This window comes from Sorex araneus, chromosome 9 (assembly GCF_027595985.1).
Source record: "Sorex araneus isolate mSorAra2 chromosome 9, mSorAra2.pri, whole genome shotgun sequence".
Lineage (NCBI taxonomy): Eukaryota > Metazoa > Chordata > Mammalia > Eulipotyphla > Soricidae > Sorex > Sorex araneus.
The window spans coordinates 54,408,170-54,423,997 of NC_073310.1; the positions used below are offsets into that span (position 1 = coordinate 54,408,170).

Consider the following 15,828-nt stretch of genomic DNA (forward strand, 5'->3'; position numbering starts at 1 on the left):
CTGACCGCCAACTGCCAAGTCCCAAGAGGAGGGGTAGATGAGACAGGACAGCAGGCAGGGCGCTCCGCTCATAAGCAGCTGACCTAGGATTGATCCCCCACACCCCCTACGGTTCCCCAATCCCCATTAGGAGATTCCTGAGAGCAGAGCCAGGAGTAGGCCCAGAACACCACCATGTATGGCCCCCAAAACCAAAAGAAAAAAAAAAGCTAGGCAGCAAGGGGGATTCTTCCCGAGGGAATAGAAGCTGGCTTAGGACACCCAGCACTGCTCTCTCCCTCCTGACCTAACCCTGTCACAGGATACTGATGCCACCTGGGTCAGATGCATGCAAGGCATTCAATCAGCTCACCTGCTGTATAGGGCTCCAGCGCTCTGCAGTAATCTCATTTTTAAGGCTTACAAGACACTGATAGGTACTTCAAGTATTTGTAAAGTTTAGTCACAACATACCTCGTTTTTGGCTTCAATATTTGCGTCGTGCAACAACAGCTTTGCGACTATTGATTGGTTCTGGCCCAAAGCAGCGTAGTGGAGAGCAGTGTTACCGAAACTGTCCTGCAGATTTGGGTCGGCACCATGTTCCAGAAGGATTGTGGCACAGTCCTCTTTCTGGCATTGGACGGCCTGCCAGTGTCGGGCCAAGAACCAGCATGTAAGTTCTAGGAATTCCAAAGAAACCTTCCCCCGCCTTTTTTTTTTTTTTTGCCTTTTTTTGGGTCACACCCATCAATGCACAGGGGTTACTCATGGCTCTGCACTCAAGAATTACTCCTGGCGGTGCTGGGGGGACCATATGGGATTATGGGATGCTGGGAATTGAACCCAGGTCGGCCACGTGCAAGGCAAATGCCCTACCCACCGTGTTATCGCTCCAGCCCCCTTCCCTGGCTTTTACCAATTCATCAGACTTCAGTGAGCTCCTGTTTGACTCAGAGTAATGGGCTCAAATCCGCTTCAGTCCCCTGACTTGGTGCCTACTATACCTTAATCAATGCTGTCCTGTTCTCCCTGTCACAGAGGTTAAGCTGGCATTTTCTCTCCACTAGGAGAGTGACCACTTCTCGATGGCCACTGGCACAGGCTAAATGTAGGGCGGTCCTGTGAAAGTAAAAGGACTTTTTTTAGGAAATATAAGGCATGACCTGGAAATAGGCTATTATCTATATAAATGTATACACCAAGAGTAAGATTTTCCTCTATCTTCAATAAGGAATATTTCATTTTCATCCAGTAAAGTATAATACTTATTAGTCATTACAACATGGGTGAAAAAACAGCGTATTTGCATGCAAGCATGATCTTTGGATCCAGCTCAACTTGCTTTGCTTCTGTTTCACATCCAGCAAGACTCAGGAGCTTTTCCTGGCTTTGTGCTCAGAAGAAATTTCCAGCAGTGCTCAGACGCATATACAATTTCTTCAGCCCCAAATTACTTTTATTTTTAAAGTATTTTAAATTTATATAGAGAATACGGTTGAGTCATTTCCCAGCCCAGAATTCTTGTTATCTATAGGAACGTCCAAGTCAGCATAAGAATATATAATTAGGCATCTGTGTTTTCTTTGTACTACTTTTCTCACACTGCATATTTAATTCTTATACCTGTAAATTTTGAGTTAAATTTTTCCTATGAGAACATTTTTAAAAAGTCCAAGTAGCTTTCTCCAAATAGTTACCAGGAATTTCTCTATCATTTATGAATAATTCAGTTCTTTGGAGGGCGGGGGGGGGGGCTTTTGGGGTCACACCTAGCAATGCTCAGGGGTTACTCCAGCTCTGTACTCAGAAATTACTCCCGGTGATGCTTCGGGGACCAGGGATTGAACCCAGGTTCAATATGCAAGGCAAAAGCCCTACCGACTGTACTATCACTCCGGCCCCTAATTCGTATTTTCTTTTTTCTTCTTTTTTTTTTTGTTACCAATATGAAATACTACAAATCAAGTTGTATAGTGTTTTTTAAAGTGTATGGGTTTTTCTATTCTGTATTGTTTATTTGTACTAACAAATCTTTGGTTGGCAGATATATCAAGTTTAGCAAAATATCTTTAGCTTTATCACAACAATAAAAGCATGTATATCATGAAATATGTGAAACCTTGATATTACTTGGCTTATGCAAAACTTATAAACCTAAGTACTCACATTTTGAGCCAATGAGTTTTTCTATTCCACAACACAGAATCACCTTCCCACTTCCAAGTTCCCTTCTATGGTCCTTCAGAAAAGAACATACTCACGTAGATGTGTACACAGATTAAAAAGTGGGTATTGGTGGCTATCCCAAGAAATTTATCCAAGAAGTCGATGAAATATAGAATGATCATTCTCACTACGCACATTTTATAGCAATATATGATAGCATTTTTAAAATGTGCAAATCAAGGGCCAGAGAGACAGGGCAAGGGGGAAAGCGGCGTGACTTGCACGCAGCTGCAACTGGTTCAATCCACAGCACCCCATATGTTCCCCCGAGTCCAGCCGGGTGTGCCCAATGCCCCGCCCCCAATAGTGAACATCAAAAATAAAATGCTAGAAAAAAATAATAAATGCTATGCATAATTGTGGGCTAGAGCGATAGCACAGCGGGTAGGGCATTTGCCTTGCACGCGGTCACCCGGACTCCATCCCTCCGGCCCTCTCGGCCCTCTCGGAGTGCCCGGCAAACTACTGAGATTATACCGCCCCCCCAGCAGAGCCTGGCAAGCTCCCCGTAGTGTATTCTATATACCAAAAACAGTAACAACAAGTCTCACAATGGAGACTTTATTGGTGCCCGCTGGAGCAAATCGATGAGCAACAGGATGACAGTGATACAGTGATGCATAATTGTGTTTCTGTGATTATTCCTTATGCTCGGTTTTCAACCTCGGGTCAACTGCTCTGGCCAGGTCATTGAGTGGGTCCAAGAAGCAGCTAACGTCTTTTGTACTTTTGGTGCTCTCGGCGCTAGTCTGGACATGCAAGGCAGCCAGGATAGGGACTGCCCGGTCTCTGCAGGGACAGGTAAGGTTGAGTCCCGGGTGAAGAGACGACGGAGGAGGTTGGGGTTAAGGGGGGCCCGGGAGCTGGCCGCGGTCCGCCCGCCGCCTCCCTGCTGGCCGTGCTCTACTGATACCTGTTCATCTTGTCTCTATCATTCAGGCCACTTTTCCCGAGCAACAGGACCTGCTGCACTTTCGCCACGTCGCCCGCGCTGGCCGCTTTGTGGATCTTCCCCAGATCTTTGTCTCGTACGTAGTACCCCGGCCCCGGGACGCAGCTGGTCCTCGCCCCGCGGCCAAAGCCACCGCCGTCCAGCCGCGGGCTGGCGTTCCGCAAGCCAAAAAGGCTCTTCATCGCCGATCCTAAGCGGGCGGGGGGCCCCGGCACTGCTCGGCTTCCCGCCGCCGCCTCCAGAGCCCAGCACTAGAGATAAACCATCAGGGGCTTATCCCGGGCCAGCCGGGCTCGGATTCTTTCCGCCCAGATTAACTGAAAGCAACAACCGCCGTTAAGCATGTCTGCGCGTGCGCGACTCGGGGGGGGGGGGGGGGATGGGATCAAATCACGAACCGGTTACCGCGCCTGCGCACAGAGGCCCAGCAGCCGACGGTGCTAAAGGCGCAAGTGCGCTGCGCGGATGTCAGGGGTGCGTGTGGGCAACGCTGTGGTTCATTTCCAACGTCGTGGCGCGCGAATCTGCCCGGCGTTTCCGGATTTGGGAGAAAGTCCAATTCCCTCGTGTTGGAAGAAGTTTTTGGCCTAGGTCTGGAGCTAGAATAGCGTGCAACTCCAGATGCTGAAGGCTTCGTTCCTTAGAAAATTACCCTCCAGCAACTTTTCTCAAAATCTAGTCACCCTTTCGTTTATGCCTTTTTACACACACCGCTGAAGTCCCCTTGGAAGTTAGCGAAAGCAATAACAGAAAGTCGATTTCATGGTTTTAGACAATATGGCAATATGTCATTAAATGAAAATGTAGGAGAAACCAATGCACAATTTCGAGGTGAAATGTTTTCCCACTAGGCCTGTGAGCCCTCTCATTTTCACTCAGCCCTACGTTTACATTTCCTTTTGATTTCTTGCTTTTATTCTCCTTTAATCTTTTATCAATACTTGATGTATCTTGAAGCATTATGTGACATTTAAGAACTTTTTAAGAACAGCTAATAACTAATAGCTAATAACAAATCCCAAGCAATCTATCCTGTCTCACCAATTTTGTTCCTTCATATGAGCGATAGCACAGCGGTTGGGCTTTCGCCTATACACGCGGCCGACCCATGTTCAATTCCTGCGCCCCTCTCAGAGAGCCCAGCAAGCTACCGAGAGTATCAAGCCCGCACGGCACAGCCTGGCAAGCTACCGGTGCGTATTGGATATGCCAAAAACAGTAACAATAAGTTTCTCAATGAGAGACGTTACTTGGTGCCCACTCGAACAAATTGATGAGCAACGGGATGACAGTGACAGTGACATATTACATGAAATGTGTAGGCATTTTTCTGTTTAGTTTTCTGTTCCATTGAATGGTCTATTGCTTCTGTTCTTATAAAGGTATTTTAATACTCATTATGGGCACAAAGTTCCCCTCACCCCCTTAGTTTTCTTTTCAGTCATTTCTTGGTAATGTTTACCTATACATGACTTCAATGAATTTTAATTTTATATCGTTATAAATATTATTAGAATTTTAAATTGATTTGAGAATTAAATTTTTTTATTTAGGCACCACAGTATTAATGCTTAAGTACCAGGGATGGTGCAGGCATAAGCGCTTGCCTTGCATGCACAGTCAAGTCCTTCTAGATCCCCAACATTTCTGTATGGTGCCCCCCAGTGCCAGCATGCAGCACGCAGGACACACGCATGGTCTGTTTTCCTTGGCCATTGTTTATTCCATTATTGTGTTTCTCTATAGACTCCATAGGTGAGATCATTCCATGTTTTTTTCCTTCCCCTTTGACTCCCTTTGCTTAACATATTATCCTCTAGTTACCTCCAAGTTGCTGAAAGCTGCAGTATTTCATCTGTATGAGAATTCCTTTTAGGGAGAGCCAGAGGTATAACTCAGTATGCCGAGCACATGCTTTGTAAGTGAGAGGCACAGGTTCCTAAATCACATGATCCAAAAAAACTAGATAGGGTAGTTGGGGCCCAGAAGATCTAATATTGGATCATGATCAAATACAGATCTTTTCAATCAAGTCAAAAGCAAGTAAATACATTTTTTTAATCAAAAGGTAAAATAGGGCCAGAAGGGTAGTACACCGGGTTAAGGTGCTTGCCTTGTGTACTGCAGACCCGGGTTTGATCCCAGTACTGAGTTAACAGTGATGGGTCTCATTCCCCTGACCCTGAAAGAGCCTCCAATGAGGCACCATTGGAAAGGGCAGGTAAAGAGAGGCTTCTAAAATCTTAGGGCTAGGATGAATGGAGACGTTACTGAGACGGCTGGAGAAATTCGACGATCAATGGGATGATGATGATGATGATGATGAAGACTGTAACCCCCAGGAGTGAGAAGTAAGCCCTGAACAGTAAGCCCTGCACACCACCTGGTGTGGCAATAAATAAATAAGTCACTGAATCTCTGTCATCCCATCGCTCATCAATTTGCTCCAGCAGGCACCAGTAATGTCTCCATTGTGAGACTTGTTATTGTTTTTGGCATATCGAATACGACATGGGTAGCTTGCCAGGCTCTGCCCTGTGAGTGAGATACTCTTGGTAGCTTGCTGGGAGAATGAAAAGAAAAGGAAAGAAAAGAAAGAAAAGGAAGAGAAAGAGAGAAAGAGAAAGAAAGAAAGAAAGAAAGAAAGAAAGAAAGAAAGAAAGAAAGAAAGAAAGAAAGAAAGAAAGAAAGAAAGGAAGGAAGGAAGGAAGGAAAAAGAAAGGAGAGGAAGAGAGAAAAAGAATGAGAAAAAAAGAGCAAGAAAGAAAGCCCTTTTTGCACAAGACATAGCAGCAGTTTTTCAATATTTGATGTAGTTACAAGACAAATGCATAGCATATACATGTTATACTCCACATGCTTGTAACCATAATGTACTATAATTCCAGCCCCTAAATGTCTATTAAGTATCTTTGTAACTTAAGTAGCTGCAACTCTCACTTGTTGCAGCAGATTTAGGAAACGAAGAACAGCAGCAGGTTATAGGTTCATGTTTGCTTAGGGTCAAGTGGTCGGAAGAAAATGGGGAGTGACTGCTAATGGGAATCTGGTTCTTTAATGAAGCTAGTTTTGTTTTTAGTTTGGAGCACACACCTGCCTGTGCTCAGGGCTTACTCCTTGCTCTGCATCACTCCTGGTCGTGCTGATGGCACCATATTGTGTGCCAGGAATTATTCTTCCATACAAAGACCTATTAAATGTTCACAGCAGCATTGTTCATAATATGCCAGACTAAAAAGAAATGTTCAACTAGTATATAAACAAATGTGGTATGCATATCATATCAAAATAATATTGATCAAAAAATAAAAATAATACAACACAGACTAGCCTCAAAAATGTACACTAAGAAGGGCAAGCTGCAAAATAAAATATGTACTCACTACATAGGGCTGGAGCGATAGCACAGCGGTCTTGGGCGTTTGCCTTTCACTCAGCCAACCTGTGTTCGATTCCTCCGCCCCTCTCGGACAGCCCGGCAAGCTACTGAGAGGATGGAGCCCACATGGCAGAGCCTGGCAAGCTACCTGTGCGTATTGGATATGCAAAAAAACAGTAACAATAAGTCTCTCAATGAGAGACGTTACTGGTGCCCGCTCGAACAAATCGATGAGCAACGGGATGACAGTGACAGTGACACTACATAATTCCATTTACATAAAAAGTCCAGAGAAGGCACATTTATATACACGGAATGCAGAATTTTGCTGCCTGAATTTGGAGTGGGAAAAAGAGTATGGCTGCCAACTGGCCTGAGTTTTGGGGAATAATGTTTCTAAACTATATAAATTACCTCAGCACAGGTCCAAAAAATCTTAAATCAGATTAAAGACAGGTAAGACTTTAATCAGGATTTTATGTAAAACTCTGTGTGTGTGTGTGTGTGTGTGTGTGTGTGTGTGTGTACATATACAAACACCAAAACATAACTGCATGCGGAGAGAGGGAGATAGAAGACAAAGGAGTAGGAGGAGTAATAAACAGGGCTGAGGAGACGGCCCAGGAGGCCAGACTGCAGGCTTCACTTGCAGAAGCCCCAGGTTGACTCCTGGCCAGGGCCTAGTACCGTGAGCAGCTGAGACTGACCCCTGAGCAGTACCAGGTATGCCCCAGCAACAAAAAAGGGACAAAGACAAAGAATTGATAAACCTGGTAAACCTGGACCATGGCTTCATATGTGGAAGTTCCATGCATTTCTTCACAGGTTATTAAAAAAAAAAAAATTGCTCCTCGATCAATTTCTTCAATGAAGACCATATACAGCTTAACAGGTATTAGAAAACTATAGGTGATTTTAATAAAATCTCTTCAAGAATATAATTTGGTTATAAAACCAATACAGTGTACTCTAAAATAATTTTTCTGCTGAGTTAAATAAATCCATCCATAAATCCTATAACGTTTATATTCACAGCACTACACAAAAAAGTAAACAAGAGATTACATTACTAACACAGGGCAATGCAAAAGTTTACTTCAAAGGGGATTGAATTTTGGTTTAATTTTGCTTTCAATAACAAGCTTAATTATACAGTTATTTGAAATTTGAGGTGTTAGTTAACAAAATACTGCTTCTCTGAAATAAATTCCACTATTTAGAATAATGGTAAGGCTCTATAAAGATCAAATACCATGGAAATGAAAGTTTCATTTTTAAAAGTTTTGATTATACCTGTACATTTACAATTCTCTACTCTTAGATCTTTAAAAAACCTCCTTATATATGGTCAATGTGTAGCATAACTCAAATGTATTTTAATGAATTTCCACTGATAAGAGTTGAAATGTTTTACTAACATATTTTTTATTAAAATAAGTGGTATCTAGAAATAAAGACAATCCTCCAACAATTTTACTTTTCTAAGTAAAAATACTTCCCAGAAACTAAAGGCACAATTTTTATTCACGTCTAATAGAGTAATCAACCATAAAATTCTTTACTGATTTTCTATTTAATAACTGACGGACATTTCTCAAACAAGATGTTTTCAATCCTGATAATTCTTTATTTTCTTTAACATACTTGCTATAGGTTACTATTTTGCAATAGGTGTGATCATAAGAATAACCAAAATTAGATAAATGTGATAAAGATTGACAATGTTTCACGCTTGAGTGATAGCAGGTCAAAAATAGGGGGGAAAGCGTTGCAAAAGAGTACTGCAATGCTACTTATATTCTTGCAATAAAACCAGCAATACACCCATCACAGGAGAGTTATCATCTCACTTCCAATTTCTTCCCCTCTAGAACTATTTGAATTTCTTTGGCATCCAAAGTCTCATAGGTCAATAAAGCTTCTGCTAGATTCTTGTGCTCTTTTGCATGAGTCTTCAAGATATGTTTCGCCCTTTCATATGAATCCTAAAACAGAAAAACAGGCATGTAAAAGAAGGAAAGTGTTGGCAAAGGCAGTTGTACCCAGGGATCCATATGTAGTGCTGGGGATTGAACCAAATGCAAAGCAAGCACATTAGTCCTACTCTACCTCTTCAGCCCTAAATCAATGTTCAATTTTTAGCTATAGACAACTGAGAACAATTTAAACAAAAAGCTACTTAAAATTATACAGTTTTTTTTTTTTTTTGCTTTTTGGGTCACACCCAGCAATACACAGGGGTCACTCCTGGCTCATGCACTCAGGAATCACCCCTGGCGGTGCTCAGGGGATCATATGGGATGCTGGGATTTGAACCCGGGTCGGCCGCGTGCAAGGCAAACGCCCTACCCGCTGTGCTATCACTCCAGCCCCAAAATTATACAGTCTTAATATGCTTTTTAAGTTAGTTCTATAAATAAATTTAATTCTCAGGGGAAGCAGAGATAGTACAGCATGGAAATGTGGTGCTTGCTTTGCATGTGGCCAACCTGGGTCCAACTCTCAGCACCCCATATGGTCCTGAGCCCCATCAGGAATATTGCCCAGGGGGCAGGGGAGGAGGCAGGCTGGAGCAAAAGTAGAGAAGAGGGTGTTTGTCTTGCACGCGGCCGACCAGGTTTGATTCCCAGAACTCTGTATGTTCCCCCAAGCTCTGTTAGGAATAATTCTTGACTGCAGAGCCTGGATTAACCCCTGAGAATTGCTGGGTATGGCGCAAATCCTCCCACCCTCACCCACGCAAAGGAGTGATGCTAGAGGGGGAACAAGAGGAGGAAAATCTATTTCTCTATTCAATATGCATATCAAAGAACTACAGCACGTTTCCTCCTTTCACCTCCTGAGATCTCACTGATTTGTATTTTTAAAGTGGGGCAGGGGTATTCTTTGACTTGGTAACACTAGTTATTATATATAATTCTTATTTTATTTTTTTTCTTATTTTAATGTATTTGGTTTTTTTTACAATTCACCTTTGTTTCAAAGATATATTCAATTCTTTTAATATTTAATAAAATGTAATACTTTGATTACATTTATCAGCTCACAAAAAATGGCACTAGTAACAGTCAATTTTAGCAGTGTCAGTAACTATACAAATATTTGAATGTTTAATCACAATTTTGCCTGGTAAAACTGGTTGGAAAGTGCAAACATAAAATTCTGAGATGGCCGGGACCCACATTTGGTGGTACTAAGGTGCTACTCCCAGTGGTTGTTCAGTGGTCTGTCTGGCCATGAGGGGTGTTGTAACAGTAGAGGGTTGAACCATGGCCCTTTGGGTTTGGTCCTAAAATTGTAAACATGAATTTATCAACATCAAAAAGCATAGATAATATAATACAGACATTTGTGGGGTTGAGAGATAACACAGCGGGTAGGGTACATGTCTAGCATGTTCCTGTACTGGGTTGAATATCCAGTACCTGGTACCCTGAGCATTACTGGGGGAGCCTGAGCACAAGTACAGTGGTGCAGGTAATCCCTGGCACCAGAGGGCCCACCCAGCATCACAATCTCAGGCCCTGATTAGCCAAAACTGCCCAGTGGGGCCCCCAGGGTCTCCTGAGCATTGCTTGGAAGCTCCCTTTCCCCCAACCAGAAATCAAATAAACCAAAAATAAAGAACAAATAGAAATCTACAGCTAACATGCTACTGATTAGTAATTCATTCTCCTTAGTAACATCTTAAGATTGCATCGACTAGAAGAGGGCTGGCTTACCAATCTATCCTTTCCAAAGGAAAGGATGCAATTTTTGGTATTGATAGGAGTTTTAGAAATTAGAGAAAAGAAAGGGTATTTCTCTCGAGAAGTACAGTCATTTACTAAAAATTGCATAAATAACAGGGGAAAGGGAACAAAGATTCTATGAAGGTAGAGAGACACCAGAAACCTGCTGGATAGCTATTGATATATATATAAAATATACATATATAATATATATACAATATGTAAATTGTTTCCTTTACATTAAAGAGTTTCTTTTTCGATCTCCTAGAGTAAATTCACTAAGCTCTCTGTTCTCATCACCACTTCCAGCCCACAACTATACTAGGATCCTCATCTATAAAGTAATACTCCCTAGCATCCTTAGTATTTGACTAGAGTCCCACCCAGCAGCTTCATTGTGCAATCCACTGCCTTTGAAACAGTTTTCATTCACTAAAACTTTGGCACTCACCTCAGGCATGTTCTCCTTTCGAAGACATGCCTTCCAGCCCATCCTAACAGTAGAACACCCAAGACTGTGCTAAATTCTAGAAGCATGTAATTCTCCATCTGAAATCCTCATTAATGTGCCTCAAACACAACATGTACTGTATAAAACTAAATTCACGGAGCTCTTCTGTAATCACAATAGCTTAGTTTTGTGGACTGAGCACAGGCTTCGTGCACAGAAGGCGTGGGTTCAATCCCTGATGCATGAACTCCCCAGCACCAAGGGAGTGACTCCTCAGCAGAGCAGAGTAGTCCCCAAGGACTGCTGGGTGTGGCCCAAACACACAAATATATAAAATGGAATTCAGAATTACTTTCCAATCAGTCTGTGGCCATTCTTTCTTCAGCAAATACATTAACTATCCAATTACAGGAGGTAGAAATCTAAACATGGCTTTCTCTATTAGCTGTTATCTCGCCCAAATATTACAGGGCATGTGAATTCTTCTATGCCAGTATGTCTTAAATGTACCTACCTATATCTCACTTTTTCTCTATTCACTAACCTATCCTAAGAATCCATTGTGCTGTGACTAGATAACCACAGTATTAAGTGATCTTATATCTATAATTACACTTTTTTTTTTTTTGCTTTTTTTGGGTCACACCCAGCAATGCACAGGGGTCACTCCTGGCTCATGCACTCAGGAATCACCCCTGGCAGTGCTCAGGGGACCATATGGGATGCTGGGATTTGAACCCGGGTCGGCCGCGTGCAAGGCAAATGCCCTACCCGCTGTGCTATCACTCCAGCCCCTATAATTACACATTTAACTGTCATCTGTATTGGACGCTGCACTCAAAAAGAATTTTTTTAAATTATTTTGTGTTACCCGGAAATGTACACTATGAAACACAAAATAATATTTGTTGAACATGACAAAGTGAATAAATGCATGTCAAAGGACAAAATATCCCCAATAACAAGTATTTTCCCATTCTAATACTAGTATTACCTCTTGGAATTTTGTAAGTAGGTAAAATCGATTATTTACAACCAACAATATACACTGTTCTTAGGCTGTAACCAAAATACCATAAAGATTCAGGGGCCAAAGTGAACCCAGATTCGATCCCTGCAGGTCACCTGAGCACCATCAGGAATAATTTTTTTTTTTTTAACTTTTTGGGTCACACCCGGCGATGCACAGGGGTTACTACTGTTTCACCCACTCAGGAATTAACTCCTGGTGGTGCTCAGGGGACCTTATGGGATGCTGGGAATCGAACCCGGGTTGGCCGTGTGCAAGGCAAATGCCCTACTCGATGTGCTATCGCTCCAGCTCTCAGGAAAACTTCTTGAGTGCAGCGCCAGGAGTAACTCCTGGACATCACCAGGTGGGTGACCCCAAAATAAAAACAGAAAAAGAACAAGAAAAAGACTCAGAAGATGTCCAGAGGATTCCCAAATAATCAACTAAATCATTGGTGGCAATAGTGTCCATGCTTTTTTTTATATATATATATACTTACATTTCTAAATAACAAAGGACCTTCAGTTACCACCTTGCTAAGCATTTAACTACCTCGGCCCACTTTGACTAAGGTAAATATGCATAAAAAATGATCATTACCCTTAGAAGGATCCTGATTTCTTGTTCAATAGCAGACTGAGTTTCAGGGCTCAGTTTTCCTGTATCACTGTAGGTCATAACTCCAAGCTAAAATAAGAGGGAACAAAGAAATTGAACAGAAACCTCCACAACTAAATGTAACTAAGAAAGCAGTACAAATACCATGGGGGACAAGGAACAAATACAATACAAAAATGTTCTGCAGGGTAAAACTTTCATCACTCATCTCAAAGCATGACACTAAAATAAAAAGTGTGAATAAGAGAAAACTGTAAGGGATATATATACCTTTTCTTTTTTTTTTTCATTGCAGTGCTTGCTGGGGGCCAAACCCTTGTGCTTTCATACAACTGGCAGTGGGGAATCCAGAAATTGTGACACCAGTGGATAACTGACAGGAGAGCAGCCAGGCTCAAATAACAGAGCTGCCAGGATTGCAAATCAGTGCATGTGGAACACCAGGGATTTCAACTTATGACCACACACTTGAATAAAAGCCAGGTGCTCCAAAACACTGCATTACTCCTCTGGGCCCTCCAAGTACCTTCTTTCTTTCTTTTTTTTTTTTTTTTTTTAAATCTTTCTCTCTCTCTTTTCTTTTTAATTTTGTTATTGTCTTCTGAGTACCTTCTTAAGAAAACCTTGGCAGGTACTGCAAGTCCAGAAATCCACAATTCACAGAGCATTAGAACTGCTTCCTCATGCCACAGGGTCACAGTGATAAATGTAGGAACGTGAACTATGTGGAAAGGGCAAAGTTAAGCAAGCTCAGCAAGTCTTCTAAACAGAAAAAGCTAAAAAAATTGTCTTATCCTTTAATTTTTGAGGTCATTAGAATCCTCTTCACAACAATATCTGGCATATCATCAATAGATACATGAAGAAGGATTTAACATTTACTATTATTACCTTTTCACTCATTCCAAATTTGGTAACCATCCGCTTTGCTATTTTAGTTGCATTATCAAAATCACTAGAAGCACCTGAAATTTAAAACATAGCTCAATTTTTAAAAATTCTTTGAATCAATAAGCACAGTTTGGACTCAGTCCATTCTAAAAAAGCCAACCTGTGGTAATATGATCGCTTCCAAATATGAGCTCCTCGGCCACTCTCCCGCCCATGCTGACATCCATCTGGGCAAGAAGCTGAGCTCTCGTTTCATTCCACCTGTCATTCTCAGGCAGCAGAGAAACCTAGGCAATTGAAAAAGCAAACCAATAGAATTGGAATCCAATTCTGAAACATTTCATAATCATGAGAATTACTTTACTTTATATATTATGATGCAGAAATTCATAATATTTATTTTAATTGTTTTGGTTTGGGGCCACACTAGGCATTGCTCAGGGGTTACTCCTAGCTCTGCACTCAGGAATTACTCCTGGTGGTGCTCGGGGGACCGTATGGTGTATTGGGGATCGAACCCAGGTCACCTGCGTGCAAGGCAAATGCCCAATGCCCTATGTGCTATACACTCTCTCCAGCCCAGATATTCATGACATTTAAAGGAGACAACTGTCAGGTGACTGATGAAAGTAACAAAGGACCAATTTAGAAAACAAAATTGAACACTGCATTATAACAATGTAGAAGATTCAAAAAGGGTATGTTAAGTTTTAAGTTTGCACTGAGAGTACAATTCTGTCCTTCAATATGGTTCTTTCCTCTATCCTACCTTACCCACCTCCTCTAACCCTTTTCCGCTGTTAATTTGGTCTTACAGAGCACAAATTTAAGCTCGTCTGTTTTCTCCAGATGCTACAAATAAAAATAGACCATGTTTGTCTTTCTCCATCTAGCTTGTTTCACTAAGCACATTATCCCTGGGTTTATCAATACTGTTTTAAATTGCAAGATTTCAACTTCAAGTGATTAGCAGTTCAAAAAATATATATTCCATGTCTTACTAATTCATTTCTCAGTCTGTGAACACTTAAGAATGCATATATCTATCATTTCAAATTGATATATTTTATTTTGGAGGAGGGGGGTTAACACAGAAGAAGAATAGATTGTACAAAATTTTTTTTTTTTTTTTTGAAGAGGAAGTACGGGTTGGTCCACATCTGGAGATGCTCAGGTGTTACTCTTGGAAGTGCTTGTGGCACCATGGGTATGTGGGTATCAAGGATAAAACTCAAGCTTCCAACATCAAAGCATGCACTCCACCCCACTGGGCTACCTCTCTGACACAAATATCTTGCATTCCTGTTTATTTTCTTTCTTTTGCTTTATTATACTATACCAGAGGTGCTCTGGATCACTGCTGTCAGGGCTCAGGAGACCATATGTAAGTGCCAGCGATCAAATGTGGTTCAGGTGCATGTAAGGCAAAAACTCCACCTGCTACCACTTTAATTTGGGGCAGGGTGGGGGGACGGAGGAGTTTTAAAGGTATTTTCTACATATTTCTAGGGAAGCTACTTAAAGGAAAACACTACAGGGGTCTCAGCAATAGTATAGCGGGTAGAGCATTTGTCCTGTAAGCAGCTGACCAAGGTTCAATCCACAGTACCCCATATGGTCCCTGAGCAATGCCAGGCGTGTCCTTGAGTACCAAGTCACGAGTAAGCACTGAGAACCCCCAGGTGTAACCCCCAAACAAGAAACACAAAAAAATCAAACAACAAAAACGAAGCTCCAGGATACTTACATGTCCAAGCGTTGGCCCTCGCGGCATGATTGTGGCTTTGTTGATAGGCATTGCATCTTTAGTGTAATAGGCAATAATGGCATGACCAGACTCATGATACGCAGTAATGGTTTTGTTTTTGTTATCAATCTCCACACTTCTACGTTCAGGCCCTACAGAGAGATAGTTAAGTATGAGAAATAATACATTAGGATAGTATATTTACACAAAACCCATCTGCCCTGAAGTGGCTGTTTTCTGGTTTTACTTTTGCTTTGGAGGTCACTTCTGGGACTGTGAAGGTGCCACGCACACACTGCAGGGCTTGAAGCTACCTTTAAAGTAACAATTTAATCTCATTAACTGTTTTCTGAGAAAGCATTCTATTAAAAGAAAAGAAAATGTTGGGGCTGGAGTGATAGCACAGCGGGCAGGGCAGTTGCCTTGCACGTGGCCAACCCAGGTTCAAATCCCAGCATCCCATATGGTCCCCTGAGCACCACCAGGGGTCCCTGTGCATCGCCGGGTGTGACCCAAAAAGCAAAAAGAAAAAAAAAAAGAAAAGAAAATGTATTGTTTCCCTGTGAGATTTCTGAGCCATACCCAGAACTGCTCACGTAACTGTGTGATGGCAGGGCCAAATAGGGTCAACAGCCTGCAAGGCAGGTGCCTAAACCCGTCTTCTCTGTCTTCATTAACAAATATTTTAAATAGCACAAAAAAAAAAATGGAATGTAGAATGCATTCTATGACACAAGTAAATCACATCTGGTAAACCTAAAAATAAAAATTATACAATCATCTAAATCCTTTTATCCAAAGGGAAAGCGTGATGGGGCCGGGGTCCAACCCACGCGGCC

General features: G+C 41.9%; 2 protein-coding genes across 5 annotated transcripts in view; both read right to left on the reverse strand.

Annotated features, from left to right (window-relative positions):
* The window catches only part of ANKRD26 (ankyrin repeat domain containing 26), a 70,162-nt gene extending 66,659 nt beyond the window's left edge, over nt 1-3,503 (reverse strand). For 3 of the 4 annotated variants that reach the window (XM_055146923.1, XM_055146922.1, XM_055146921.1), the window contains exons 1-3: nt 3,122-3,503; nt 987-1,101; nt 454-627 (exon numbers count right to left, since the gene is read on the reverse strand). In XM_055146923.1, coding sequence (XP_055002898.1) covers nt 454-627; nt 987-1,101; nt 3,122-3,342 — 510 coding nt within the window. In that variant the 5' untranslated portion in view covers nt 3,343-3,503. The remainder of the gene's footprint in view (nt 1-453; nt 628-986; nt 1,102-3,121) is intronic. The other variant, XM_055146924.1, reaches the window with a different exon arrangement.
* Nucleotides 3,504-8,040: 4,537 nt separating this feature from the next.
* YME1L1 (YME1 like 1 ATPase) overlaps nt 8,041-15,828 on the reverse strand; it is a 34,912-nt gene continuing 27,124 nt past the window's right edge. Inside the window, exons 15-19 of the mRNA XM_004605377.3 lie at nt 14,990-15,141; nt 13,403-13,529; nt 13,243-13,316; nt 12,334-12,420; nt 8,041-8,524 (exon numbers count right to left, since the gene is read on the reverse strand). Of these exons, the coding sequence (XP_004605434.1) occupies nt 8,381-8,524; nt 12,334-12,420; nt 13,243-13,316; nt 13,403-13,529; nt 14,990-15,141 (584 nt within the window). The 3' untranslated portion in view covers nt 8,041-8,380. The remainder of the gene's footprint in view (nt 8,525-12,333; nt 12,421-13,242; nt 13,317-13,402; nt 13,530-14,989; nt 15,142-15,828) is intronic.